This window comes from Dermacentor andersoni, unplaced genomic scaffold (genome assembly GCF_023375885.2).
Source record: "Dermacentor andersoni unplaced genomic scaffold, qqDerAnde1_hic_scaffold ctg00000041.1, whole genome shotgun sequence".
Classification (NCBI taxonomy): Eukaryota; Metazoa; Arthropoda; class Arachnida; order Ixodida; family Ixodidae; genus Dermacentor; species Dermacentor andersoni.
The window spans coordinates 568,561-581,890 of record NW_027314754.1 but is presented as its reverse complement, the minus strand read 5'-3'; the positions used below and the strand labels follow the sequence as shown (position 1 = coordinate 581,890).

The window sequence follows — 13,330 nt, the reverse complement described above, 5'->3', positions numbered from 1 at the left end:
ACATCAATAAATATTGCTATCGCAATCGCAGTGATAGCACGCATTATTGTGTCAATGACGCATGCAAGTTTCGATATTCTTGAGCGATGCACGTTTTTTTTAATGATTTTCCTTTCTTTCTCTTGGCCTCTGGAGGGTAGCAAACGGGACTCTTTCTTAATTAACCTTTCCTTTATTCATGCCTCCTTTTACTTTTTTATCTCCTATATGCCTGGCATAATCAGTGAAACGTTTCGCGTGAGGTCCTATACGCGAGGTGACTGCTAGCCTAGTCTGTAGTTGTACTAGTAGATATGATAAACACTTACTCCATCCATTTGCCTCCGCTTTTCGAAGAATGGCCCGAAGTAGGCAAGGACGGTGTCCATGGGAACGCCCCGAGAGAGGCCATACTTGAGCAGCGGCTTGAAAAGGAATGGTAGTTCCGAAATCGAATCTGCAGGAACGACGGTAAAAATTTGCTCTTTGCGACTGCTTACAGAAAACTTAAGCTAGCTTGGCACGTACTGTGCCGAATGTCGTAAAACCTGCAGTTCGTTGAGTTTATGAAGACGAAGGTTACAACCACAAACGGCCTTGTTCTAGGTATCCGCCGCAGCTGTTGCATGTGTCGATTTTACATTCGCGGCATTTAAAATAAATACGTACGGTGCTCACGGCCTTGTGGTCGCCTCATAAATGACCTCAGCGTTTCGAAAGTTGTTTCTCGCGAACGCATTGGCGTGCCTATACACCAAGAACCTTGAAATGACACATGCTATGCTTTCAGCCATGGGACAGGCTCAGATTCCGTTGTCGAGGCTTTTGTTGTGGCCGCAAGGTATGACAGGATTCGCAAGGCGCGGGCCCCTACCACACTAAAATTCACCCATTGGAAAAAAATCTGTGTCGGGCTTGAGTACCCATCTATGCATTCAGATAACCGGCGGATAATCGGCGGATGATCTGGGGCAGCGTGCTTTTTAAACCTACGTCATCCCGAAGCCGAGGTGGACACGGAGCCGCGGGTGTGGTTAGCTTACACCTGCGACGGTTCGATAGCATCAGGGTGTCGACTAAACTTCGAAGACTTTGACAGCATAAATCGTGGACGATTCTACGTACAGAATTTTGCATCTTTGCGAAACAACTTACAGTGCGTGAGAGAAGCCAGGTAAAACAGATCTTGGCGTCAGTATCGCCTAGCGCGAGAAGCAGTTTTCTAGCGCCTATGTCTAAAAAGATATCTGAATTTCGCTAAATCTTAAATTGAGTTGTGTTACTTTAGCGGGCATACCTACCTTTTTGTCGTGCCTTGTCTTGCACCTGACGTTTGAGCCTAAGCGTCGCCTCACCGCGACAGCTAAAGTTAAACATGAAAAAATATATATATTATGGGGTTTTACGTGCCAAAACCACGATCTGATTACGAGTCACGCCGTAGTGGGAGACTCCGGAAATTTCGGCCACCTGGGGTTCTTTAACATGCCCCTAAATCTTAGCAGTCGTTCCATAATTCAAGCAGACAGAGCTGATGACGATCACAGTTGCTTGTCTGAGAAGCCTCGGGAGAGAAAGTGAATCGCTCTGACCCTAATGAAAATCTAACTTTAACGGGGACTCACTCTGCGTGAAATTGTTTACCCCCGTTGAAGAAAGCGATATAAGCGCCGCGACATCACGTGACCGAGGGTGTTTGTCACAAGGTGCGCACAACTCTAAGGCGTGGGTTCGAGTGCTTTACCTAACTATATCCTAATTAAATGTGCCTTAATGCCAAATGCCGTTAGTTAGAGGGTAGTAATGAAGTCTATCTTAATTAAACATGTACCTTAGTTAACCCTACCTTAATTATCTGTTTTATTTCAATGCGCCGTCATTCATTTTGCGTTAATTGACTTTGCCTTAACTGACGTCATCAACCGCCTCCATTGGCTCACTTGACTTTCCGGACCACCGTTGGCCACGCCAGCGCCGCCAACGCCTCGTTTTCCGCCTCACGAGCCATACAATGCTCCCGCATTGATAACCACCCGGGTTACGGTTTCTGCACCACAGCACGAGTGTAGGCGAAATGCAACGGTGGCTGCCTTTGTTAGCCTGCGTAACGTATTCGCCTTCCTTGTGGGCACGCCAACACACATGTCTTCATTTCCTTGGAAAAAAAAAAGCTAAGAGCTGTCAGTGCTTACTGATGAGCACCATCTTGGTTTCCCCGAACATGCCGGTACACTGCCGGCACTTGAGCAACAGTTTGCAGGCAGCCTCGTCTCCGCGCTGTACTTCAGTCCTAGAGCCGTGGAAGACGCCCATGGCTACGTCCATGGCCAGACGAAGCACGTGGTCGTGCATGTTGACCACTCCGCCCTGCTTTCGGGAGGCCGCCTCTATCATTTCCGAAAACAGCTTGGTGCGATCCTTCATGATCAGCACGGCCTGCGAGCAGAGACGGGAAAGAAAGAACATCCTTAACGAATATGGAACATTTTCGCAAGAAAGCTCCTCAAGACGCTTAGCGCTTAGCGCTACTTAGCCCGCTCTTTGTGACGGGCCCATTCTGAAAAAAGCTGCAGCGGTCGTGCGTACTTTGATAATAATTTTGGTGTAGTCAGCGCTTTATTGGATCACCGCGCGTCTTAAAAAGCTAGCAGACTAAGTCATCCCTGTGTTACGCTCTTCTTTGGCACCATCTCGGCGTCATATTCATCAATTCGTCTTCGTTTATACATTGCAGTTTCAATCCACTCGAGGTTACTGCATTTTCACAAAACACAGGTTCAGTCATCATCAGTATATTTTTAAAACGTGATACTCCGGATGCAAGCGATCAAATATAGGAACTTGATGCATAACTAAGTTTTCCTGTGGAGCTTTTATTATCATTGAACACTCCTGTGGATGGCATGGCATACTTAGCCCCTATGCGTAATCTTATCTAGTCGATTACTAATGTGCTCCGAGCCACGAGAAATAAAAATGAAAGAAATATTCCCATTTTCAGCGACGAAAATACTATCATTTTACTAACGTTGCGGCTTGTGGTCTGCCGATAGCCCGGTCGCCCGGACTTCGTCGAAATGAAAGCCGGGCCGCCAGCCACGCTGGTAAATGAATAGTATTTTCGTTGTCGTTAAATGCCAAAATATTTATTTTATGCTATATATATATATATATATATATATGTATAGAGAGAGAGAGAGCTTTTACTTAAGCACCTGTAATCGAGTTTTTCTAGCTTTAGCAACTTGGCGCCATACCTCTTCTTTTCTAAAATACCGATTGAACGTCCTTTTCTTTCAGAGGACTTCGTCGAGTCTTTCTGGCGGTGAGGACTTCTGTCTCACATTCTTCTACCAGAAATCGAGTACTCTGCGCTGCAGTAATTCATTCCTTCTGAATTTTCGCTACGCGCTTCATGAACTCGGCACGTAAAAGTCAATTGACATTGAATGAAGTGATGCTAAACACTCAACCGAGTTTCTACAACGTCGACCATATCACTCTTGCATTCAATATCACGTGCAAACCTCTGTGATGATAGTACCCCGCAACTAGCCTAGTTATAAGGCGAGGAAAGGCAGAGATAAAATATGCTTCAGATTTTCGCACAAAACTGCGATTGAAAAGACATACGATAGCAAGTTTGTGCCGCCGACGTTGGTGGTTTTCCTGGGCAATCGTTCATTTAGCGCGCGCTGGTGAACTTCGTTTAACAAAGTGTCGAAATTACGCGACGGATGTGCTTCATGTGACATCTTACTGTGCTGACATCTATCATTGACGTGTATTGTTTCGGCTGTTCTCTCAATAATTTACGTGTACGCATTGTCGTCTTTTCCAGTTATTTGAGTGATTACTCGCATTACACACGAAATGTTTCAAATAAAGTGACAAAAAACAACGAGAACGCTAAGTATATCTCGATTCATAGTCAAAACATACTGACAGCTAAAAAACGTTATTTTTTTATCTGTAATTTACATTTGTTTGATTGATTATTTTTGCTTTCCTTTGATCATGTTCCGAGCAGTCCCATTTGTAGCCTCCTCAGTGGCCAGAAGCCAGCTACCCGTATGGACCCCTATACAAAATAGATCCATCGTGCGACTTTTACATTCCACGAGGCTTCAACAGGCAAGGCCATGCATGCCTTCATCACATAAGACTCAACGTGGCGTACACAAACTACTTCAGGTGTACAATTCAACTCACGGACTCACCAGTGTTCTCTGAATCTAACGTCCCTGAAGACCTGCGACATGTTCTACGTGACTGATACAGCTACGCGTCAGAGAGAGAGAGAGAGAGGCAGTCTCTGAAGGCTTCGCTGAACCTTAAACTAGACTCGAGCTTGGCACTACAGCACATTCTCGGCCCGTGGCAAAGCATCACCCGCGCGTTAGGCGCCATGAAGGCGCTGCTGACGTTCTTGCGGGTCCCGAGCCTTAATGAAACTGAAATGATCTCTATAGTGTATCTATGTGGTGTGTGACTGTACATGCTGTAAAGTGTTTATCAGTGTATATATCATAATCATCACCCAGCACCTGAAGTAGTATGTCAGGTGAACAGCCAGGCTACCATCTCCGGCATAACATTAAAGCTTGTTTCTCTCTTTCTCTCTCTCCTCAGTGGATCAGCTTCAACCATAATCTTATAACTTTTTTTTCTTGTCACTGTCATGCTTGGTTACAGTGCTGGAGTATGATAAGGCAAAGGAATATCACACCAACCTGTTTCATATAAGAACCTTTAAATGTTGGAGATATCAGGCCTCGAAGCTCCTTCCATTCCTGGCCGAACACCCTTGTGAGTCGTACTTTATTAAGTAGCAGTGGTTTTGTGACGTAGGTGAAAACCTGCAATGGTAATACATCAGTGCCATAACGTTCTTGCGACAAAGTTAGCCGATCGCAATAAATTACTTAAGTTGTTGTGCTTTTTATTTATATTGCAGACCCAAATGCTTTACAACAATAATCGTCAATCACAAATTGAGGCTGTTACCAATGCACCCTATAATCCATAGCTTTATTTCTCCTTCATAGGACCGACAACTGTCAAAAATGTGTTTTCAGATTATTGTGTCGGTTTGAAAACTGTGGCTCACAATGTTAGCAAAAAGCATAATATTATTTTTTTTATACATTCATTAGACATTTCGTATGCTTTTCGTAGGGGACAGATATCGTAGGTGACACAGAGGCTATGACATTCTGTCGTTGGGTGCGAGGTCACGGGTTCGATCGCCGACCATGCAGGCGGTATTTCGAAGAAAAAAAAAATTGTGAAGCCTTACGTGCCAAAACCATGATACGATTACTAGGCACGCCGTATTGCGGGAGATCCGGAATAATTTTTACTATTTTGAGTTTTCTAACGTGCATGCATTGCACGGTACACATGGGTTTTACAGGTCGCCCCCCATATAACGGCAGCGGACATCTCCGACACTGTCAACTGATGTTTGTCGAAGCAATATTTTCAAGCAGGAGTAGGACCCTTCATTTAGCAATGTACTAGCTTCCTATACACAATTCACTGTGTGAGTGCATCATCACAAAGCTTGCATTTGCTGACGGTTCGGCTTAAGTGCAATTGCCTCGCCTCTTTTTCTTATTCAAAGCGTTACGTGGAAATTACGGTATAGGTTCGCACTCTCTTACGGTGGTCTTACATGCAAAGGTGGACGTAATTTGCAGAAATCGCAGTTACTACAGTAGTAAAAAGTATATTCCTTCTTAAAAACACATACTTTTCTATTTTTTAATTCTTTATGGATGTTCATACCGTTCATTTAGCTTATCCCTATTCATCTGTGCTTTAAATCTGTTCAAACTCTATCAAAGGATTCGCAGCGAAACCGACATCAGTCACTAACTTTCACATAATCGCGGTTTGAGCACAACAAATTTCTTCGCTGCAACTATGCAAGCATGTGTCCACTGCATACATTACTGAGAGCTCCAATGTTCTACGTTGCCTTCCTTAATATTTGATGGTCTCAAATATTCGCTTTTAAGTCACAGAAAACTGAAGAGGCACGGTTTCCATGCTATAGCAAACATCGCAACGCTTTAGTTTAGGCGCATTGGTGGTTATCAAGAAAACGTATTTATGTGCACATATATTAACATCTATCCTACCGAGCAGTGCCAGTCTGCACTAAACGGACTTTTTGCTTACCTGCCTTCCCGTAATTGTCTTGCCATCCTTCACGAACACCTGCTTGATCATTTCAGGATCACTTGTAAGCACCGCAGGAATGGACCCGTGAAAGTACCTGTCACGATAGTAGCAACATTCGCCATCGCCATACTCAGCTAGTAACCTAACTGTTCGGCTTTCTTATACTCAAATAAAGAGTGCATGGGCTAACGTAGCTAATAAAACATAGCCTACTCGTGAAGCAGTGCAGTTAGCGAAATACATCTACCGGAATCGCACATTCTTGTCCTCCTACGCATTGTCATACGTGCAGGTAGTCAGCGTTCCCTCTCTTCGTATTTGCCTCTTTTTAGTACCCCTTCCTCTCACCCTGAGTGTAGGGTGTCAAATAGGTCGCTCGTCCGTCTGGTCGCCCTGCTCCCTTTTCTCTCCTTGCTTTCTCGCTCTCTAAATCAACCTATATTCAACAGCGCAGGAGCATTAAAACTTCTGCAGAAATCCGACAGGTGGAGAGTTTCCCTTGCTCGTAAACCACTGATAGAGTTGTCTACTGTAGCCGTACGTCGTGTTTGGAGGTACACCCAACTACGCTATTTTCTATATGCGCCGGGTTACGTTAGTTTCTGCGACACTGGAAAACAACTTGCGTGGGTCGCCGGGCAGTTTTCTTTTTCTTTGCATTTTCCTAGCTACAGGCGTCCGAAGTTATAGTTACTTTTTTTCTAGCAGAGCGTGCGCAGGTAGTTCCTGCGTTCTTGCATCTCCTTTCCTCTCAGATAGCTCCACACTGTTCCCATAATAGCCGATCAACTCGGAATGTGCGATGATGATATATCTGCTCTGAGGAGAAAACGTCATTTTATCCGACAAACATGGCACTCCCTACGGTTACAGCCACTTCATAAATGTTGATTTTCTTTTATAAAAGTCTGCCATATGAGCTTTTTGGATCTTTGAAATATGCAGTCAATTCTTTTCCTGAAAGCGTTCTAATTATTGCACTGTAATAGCTATTTCCACGAATATTTCCCGGTACGATTGACCTGAAGGCGCTTTCATACTTTATTTTTAAAAGTAAGAAAATATTACCCTAAAGGACGCAGATAGGAAGTATTATAACTTTCGGCCTACCCTTCAACTCTTGAATTCTATATAACAGGGATAATTTTATTCGGGACAGTAAAGCACCGAGATTGGGAGGGTGCTAAAAAAATGCGTAGTCCTTCCCGAAAGGCCAAGCACCGATTGCGATAGAAAATTAGTACACAGCTGTAAGAAGTAAGGATAATAGTTTTAGCAGCCTTATAAGCTCGTAAACGTTCGCTTACTAACCAAATTAACAGATACAATGTGTAAGCGTGACTCAATGAGGATGTATAAAAAAAGCAGACACACAGAGACAGCGCTGTCATTATGGGTCTGCTTCTTTCTACGTCCATGTTCAGTCACGCTTACACATTCTATCGTGTATTCAAGCCAACTAGGCCGTCAAAGTGTTTTAACCTAATTAACCTGCTGGTGTCATGCGCGCACAGGTAAACATGAACATATCTCGCTCAATGACAGCGGGAACCGTCTGTGAAAACGTTGGAGTTAAGAATCGTGGAAGATGTCGCGAGCCAATTGACCTCCGTGCATCTGTCCCTCCAACGCGAACGAAACGTCGAAAGCACAGCGCATACGAAGCTACCGACACTGCGCGCACTCTGCAAACATCGCAGATCGCTTTAAAGATGAGGCCCGCGTGGGCGCACACTTTGGCCACGTCGCAGATCGCTTTCAAGACTACGAGCGTCGGCAACGCGTCCCTACGGCATTCGCCAAAGGCGTATAGTATGGTGTCCGCGATGCGCGTGGCCAACGCCGTTGCAGACGCCGCGGTTGTCTCCACACTGTACAGAGCGGTGGGTGGGGAGGACATCGAGGCACCCTAGCGGCCGCCAGAGAAGAACGTCCCTCCTCCCTCGCCTGACCCCCCCCCCCCCCCCCTGCCTCGCGCGCCACTGGAGAGGGCACGCATCTGGGTGGCGTTCCTCGCTCGCGCACGCTACACTGAACCGCGTTCGCCGGGTCACCCTCACACGCTTTAACCCATACGGAATGACACGGCGACGGCGACGCCGACGGCAGAAATACGCCTGGAGTGTCCATGTAATTGCTATTGCAATAAGAAGAACGCAAAGAAAAAACATGGCCAGGCTTAGCTTGGTTAAGCCAAGAATGCGTTGCATATTTGGGAGTTGGGAGGAGCGGGAGTCAGGTGGTGGCTGCGACCGCGCGCGACCGCGCGAGTTGGGGCCCAGCTTTTCCTCCGGCTGTCGTGACGTCACGTCACGTGGTTGCGCTAAAGGTCAATGGTGGCTGCCCGGCCGCGCCCAAGGGCTGAACTGAGTGATTGCAATATGCAACGCATAAAAGGACGCATAAGATTGTGCATAAGGTTGTGCGATGTAAGCAAGCACTGAGAAAACGAATCGACACTTTTTGAGGTGCTGGCAGTTGAAGAGCGTGACTATGAAGAGACGCTCTCACTGGACACTGCCTCTTTTATCTAGTCATTTCATGTTTCATGCATTTTTTTTTGCGTCAGAATACCTGGGCATAAATAAGACCGTTAGGCATTTTTTCTGTAGTTCTAAAGTCGTACTCACCCAACGACATCGCCATACTTTGTGATCCAGTCGTCGAAAGCTCCAGCCATTCCCTGCGTATAAAGGGCCGCAAGCTTTTCAGGTACATCTCCTCCAGCTGCTTTGATTAAATTGAGTGTTGTTCCATCTGCTTCCGCCGCTTTTCGCCGGATCATGTCTTACAACGCCCTTCTAACTTTATTGTTAGTTATATAACTATCGTTTCTATTCTATTCATAACTACTTTGCATGAAGGTAACGTGGCTTCTCGGGGTACCCGAGAGGTCACTATAAAATTATTCTGCTGCTTCTACTATATAATCGAGGTTGCTGATGACATTACTCTGCTTCCCTTTTAGTGCATACATCTTGCCTTATCCTCTGCCAAGCTTTCTCCTCAGTGATATGCTGCGGCCACCTTTTACTGCTTCTAAATCTTTTCCACGTTATAATTTACTTTATAATATCATGCCATTCATTTAAGGTGCCATTATTTATACCAAGGCAGCGTCCTGCTATCTTTTGATAGCGTTTCATATTTGTGTTTATTAAGAGCCACTAAGGGTCACTGCTCATATCATTCTTTTAATTGTGAAGTATAGGAAGCCATTTGTTGATATTCTGGAAGGACAGTTTTTTAGTACTGGCGCTCTGTAAAGAGGACAATACAAGCTACAGCTCTGCTTGGAGGATGCAGCAGAATACTTTAAGCGTGATTGTAATCTATTACTATTAATATCAGCGGTTCTAAACACGTGCTATGTTTTGAGCTTCCGCACAGTTACAGCCTCGCCAGAGTAACGTCATTGAATTCTTTCTCGACACAGTCTCACCAGGCGCATCACGCAAAGCCATTTCCGCAGACAGCGCGAGCGCGCATACAGAAAACGCGCACTTAAACCGACCACGACCTAATTTTCGAGCTTGCAATATTTGAGCCCATTCACTACAGTCAGAAATTTCTGTTTGAATTTTCTTATATCACAGTTGAATCGCACAGCTTTATGGCAATACCGAGTGGCGACGATATGCACAGCACCCGTAAACGCCTCCCTCGAGTAAGAGAATCCGATCTGCAAGGCCAAGCTTTTGCGCGTTCTAAACACCAGAATCGATTGCAGGAGGTGTAGATGCATCATGGCCGCCGTACGTGGTTCTGTTTTGAATGTGCGTTTAGGGCGTTTGCTCAATGCTTTTTATGGCGCAATGCTTTTTATGGCCGCCTGCAACGGCAACGTCCTAGCTGCGGCGTGGGAGGCCAAATAGTGCGGAGCGTAACGTCGTTATGTGGGTCAATCTCTTTTTCAAAGCAGACGACACAGCGCTGGGCCCTCATTTTCTGAAATGCCACAGTGCATACCCAAATAGAGGTCGCTCTCGGTTGGAGGGGTTTAGAGGCAGCGATTTGACATTTAAAGTTTGAGTTGAAATGTGCGTTGAGAGCCCAGATATATTACATGTATAAACGTATTACATTATAAACGTACAATGCCAAACTGAGAATATTCCTTTAAAGATGCTGGGGCGCTGTAACGTAAAGCTATTGCAAACTTTTCTATTCCAATTCTGCAATCAGCCCTTCGCGATTGGTCAAAAACTTTTTTGAACAACCCCCACTTCGCCTGTCTGTCACGTGACGTCTCGAAAACCACGAAAGCTCTCTATATGATGTGACGTGTGCACACTGATTACGCATGATTGGACCGAACGAAATAATTTTTTTTTATTTCTGATTCGACGCCTTTTCGTCATTAGCCCTCGGCTATTTGTCAGAAGTTTTCGGGCTGCACCCACTTCACCTGCCTGTTACGCGAAGTCAGAAAACCGCGAAAACTGACCTCGTCAAAGTAATCTTGAAGAGGCAATATTATGCCGAACAAAACTGAGTTTTTTTTTCTGAATAGCACAGGCTGCCCCGTTCCGAAAGAAATAAAAGATGGATGCCGCCGATCGCTCGGGCACTGGCTATTCGCACCTACCGGAGAGCATGGGTTTACTTGCGTACAATAAAACTTTTTGCGTGGCCGTATAACGTTATCGAGCACATTCGGCACGTTTATGACCTCGCTCTGCCAACCCTTCTTTGCTGAGAATCCGTTTTAGCGGTTTTTTTTACCTTTCGTTGCATGCCGCCGCGATGTTCAGTCAGTCACCTCAAGCTAAGTAAGGGAAAGCGGACCAATCGCAGACGCCGGCACAACCCTCTTCATGCGGTTATCGATTTTCAGTGTACTGGCTCGGTCCCATCGAGTCCCTCTCCACTTGGACGTGCTTCTCGTCGCTTGTCAGCCATTTACATAAGACAAGCCGCTCACTGTAGGGAACGCTATTCGTTTTTAAAACAAACAAAAGTTACCTTTTATATATGAGGAGAACGTTTGATTTGTCTGTTCTGACAACCCTGCGGGTCACCGCCCGATGCTTGCGTCGGCGGTTACGCAAATTTGACGACAGCACATTGGAATAAAAACGTATTGGAATAGTTTTACGTTATAGGGCCCCCGGTTACCATTACCTTTCCAAGCAGCTCTCCGAGGTTGCCATATATGAAGCTAGGTTGTGGACCCGGTATTCCGAGCCTCTTGAACAGCGAGAACCTCCAAGCTCGTTGGCCGAAGAACCTGCAAGCATTTAACGGAGAAGTAAGTAAATTTGATGTATTGGAGAGGGTTGAGGGAGGAGAGAGAGCAATCGAAGGGAAAAAAAATGCGCCACACCTTAGTGCGAAGAGAGCGTGCCATGCTGGTTTTTGCAAGTAGAAAAGCACCATTGTGATTTCTGCCAGTGTACAGACCACTTGTGCCATCTGACGTCAGCCACGTGCTTTTTCTGCAGCCCTATGCTTAAGGAAGCCGCGCAATATTCCTGAACTGCCTGCCATTTTGTCTGTGTTTTGCTGTCTGAGAAGCTGCCCTTCTGTTATATCTCTACAGCTGTGGCTGGCTGCTGACGATTTATTAACTCAAGGAAACAGGTACATAGTAGCAGACACTAGTTCAGGCGTCGGAGCCAGCACTGGCGAGGCGTTCGTTCCGTGAGGCGCGCTCGTGTCAAAACCGCCAGTGCCTTAGCCTGCGCACTTCACCGTTCTCGTCTTCTGGTGACATAACATAACAGTTCTTCTTCCCTTGAACGAAGTCTCCATAGCGGTCTGGAGGCCGCCTAACCTCTGGTGGCCGCAGTTGCCGTGTTGTTCGTGCTCGTGATGCCGAGGTAGATGGTTGCATGGAGGAAGTGTTGTCTTTCGTATCGAGTGAGTACGGTACCAGAGGAAAAGCAGAAGTTGTTTCTTTTGACATTGCTTCCGGTAATTCGTCTGCTATGTTCGAATCTGTGAACGCTTGGGTTGCTTGCCTAATCTGACTCGCTTTTTCGATGTGATTGAGGTGACGCTGAACCCTTTCGAGGACGCTTTTTTGTAAGGTCGTCCGACGCAGCGCAGTATTTTACCTTCATTCCAACTTGTCTTTTTTATAAACTGACGAATAAGCACTTTTTCCCCTACTGAGAGGCGACGTGATTGCTTCAGTGTCTCCTGGCGCTCATGGATCTGTCTTTCCGTCTCGGGCTCGAGTAGGACGGGGACAAAAGTTCTCGTCCAAACATCGCTCTCGCAAGTGTCATTCCTCTAACTGTGTGAACTGTCGTGTGTTGCCGATACAGGAGCCTCGCAAGTCGACACTGTATGGACCACTTTGTATCGATCAGGAGCGCTCCCTTCAGTTCTGCCACATAGCGTTCTTCCTGGCTATTTGTCGCTGGGTGATACGCTGATGATGTCATGACCAGTATGCCAGTTGACGCATAGAACTGCTTTATCTCGCTAGAAATAAAGGCTCTTCATTTGTCGGAGGCGACTTTTCGGGGAATGCCGAAAGTAGAAAAGAGGCTTCGAAGTACATTGATGACAACTGCGGATGTTGGTTGTGTCACGTGACGGACTTCCAGCCACCTTGTGTACGCGTCCACAACAACTAAGCAAGTGTGCCCCTGTAGTAGCTCCGCGAATTCAACGTGTACTGTGTTTTACGGTGTCTGGGAACGGTCCCAGGTCGGAATAGCAACTTTGGGTGGACTCTTCTGCGTTTATTAGCATTCACAGCACTGTCGTACCGTTCCTTCGATAACCTTGTAGATTCGGGGCCACCACACGTAGCTTCTTGCGCAATTCTTCGTGGCTACCAGTGGCGTAGCCAGAAATTTCGTTCGGGGGGGGGGGGGGGGGGGGGGGAGGGGGGGCTCACAATGCAGCTCGGCCACCTCCTAAGAGGAAACATTAAGTCGGATGCTCCTATCTAAATACATGTAGAAGGAAAATTCGGTTTTCTCGGCAACCACTTCGCCAAATTTGATTGGGTTTGTTGAATTTAAAAGAAAAACTTAAATTCTAGTGATTCTTTGTTTCCAATTTACGATTTAGGTCGACAATATTTTATTAAAAAGTGGCAAACATCGAACATTTTCAGAAAACGAAAGAATGAAGTTTACAACTCTGTAAATTAGCAATGAAAATTGATATCACAATTCTGTAAACTGCACATAATAGTACATCT

General features: G+C 45.8%; 1 protein-coding gene across 1 annotated transcript in view; it reads right to left on the bottom strand.

The window, feature by feature from the left end:
• LOC126517434 (cytochrome P450 3A9-like) overlaps nt 1-13,330 on the bottom strand; it is a 40,636-nt gene that overhangs the window by 15,999 nt on the left and 11,307 nt on the right. Inside the window, exons 2-7 of the mRNA XM_050167155.3 lie at nt 11,293-11,398; nt 8,799-8,851; nt 6,166-6,262; nt 4,713-4,838; nt 2,172-2,415; nt 309-436 (exon numbers count right to left, since the gene is read on the bottom strand). Of these exons, the coding sequence (XP_050023112.1) occupies nt 309-436; nt 2,172-2,415; nt 4,713-4,838; nt 6,166-6,262; nt 8,799-8,851; nt 11,293-11,398 (754 nt within the window). The remainder of the gene's footprint in view (nt 1-308; nt 437-2,171; nt 2,416-4,712; nt 4,839-6,165; nt 6,263-8,798; nt 8,852-11,292; nt 11,399-13,330) is intronic.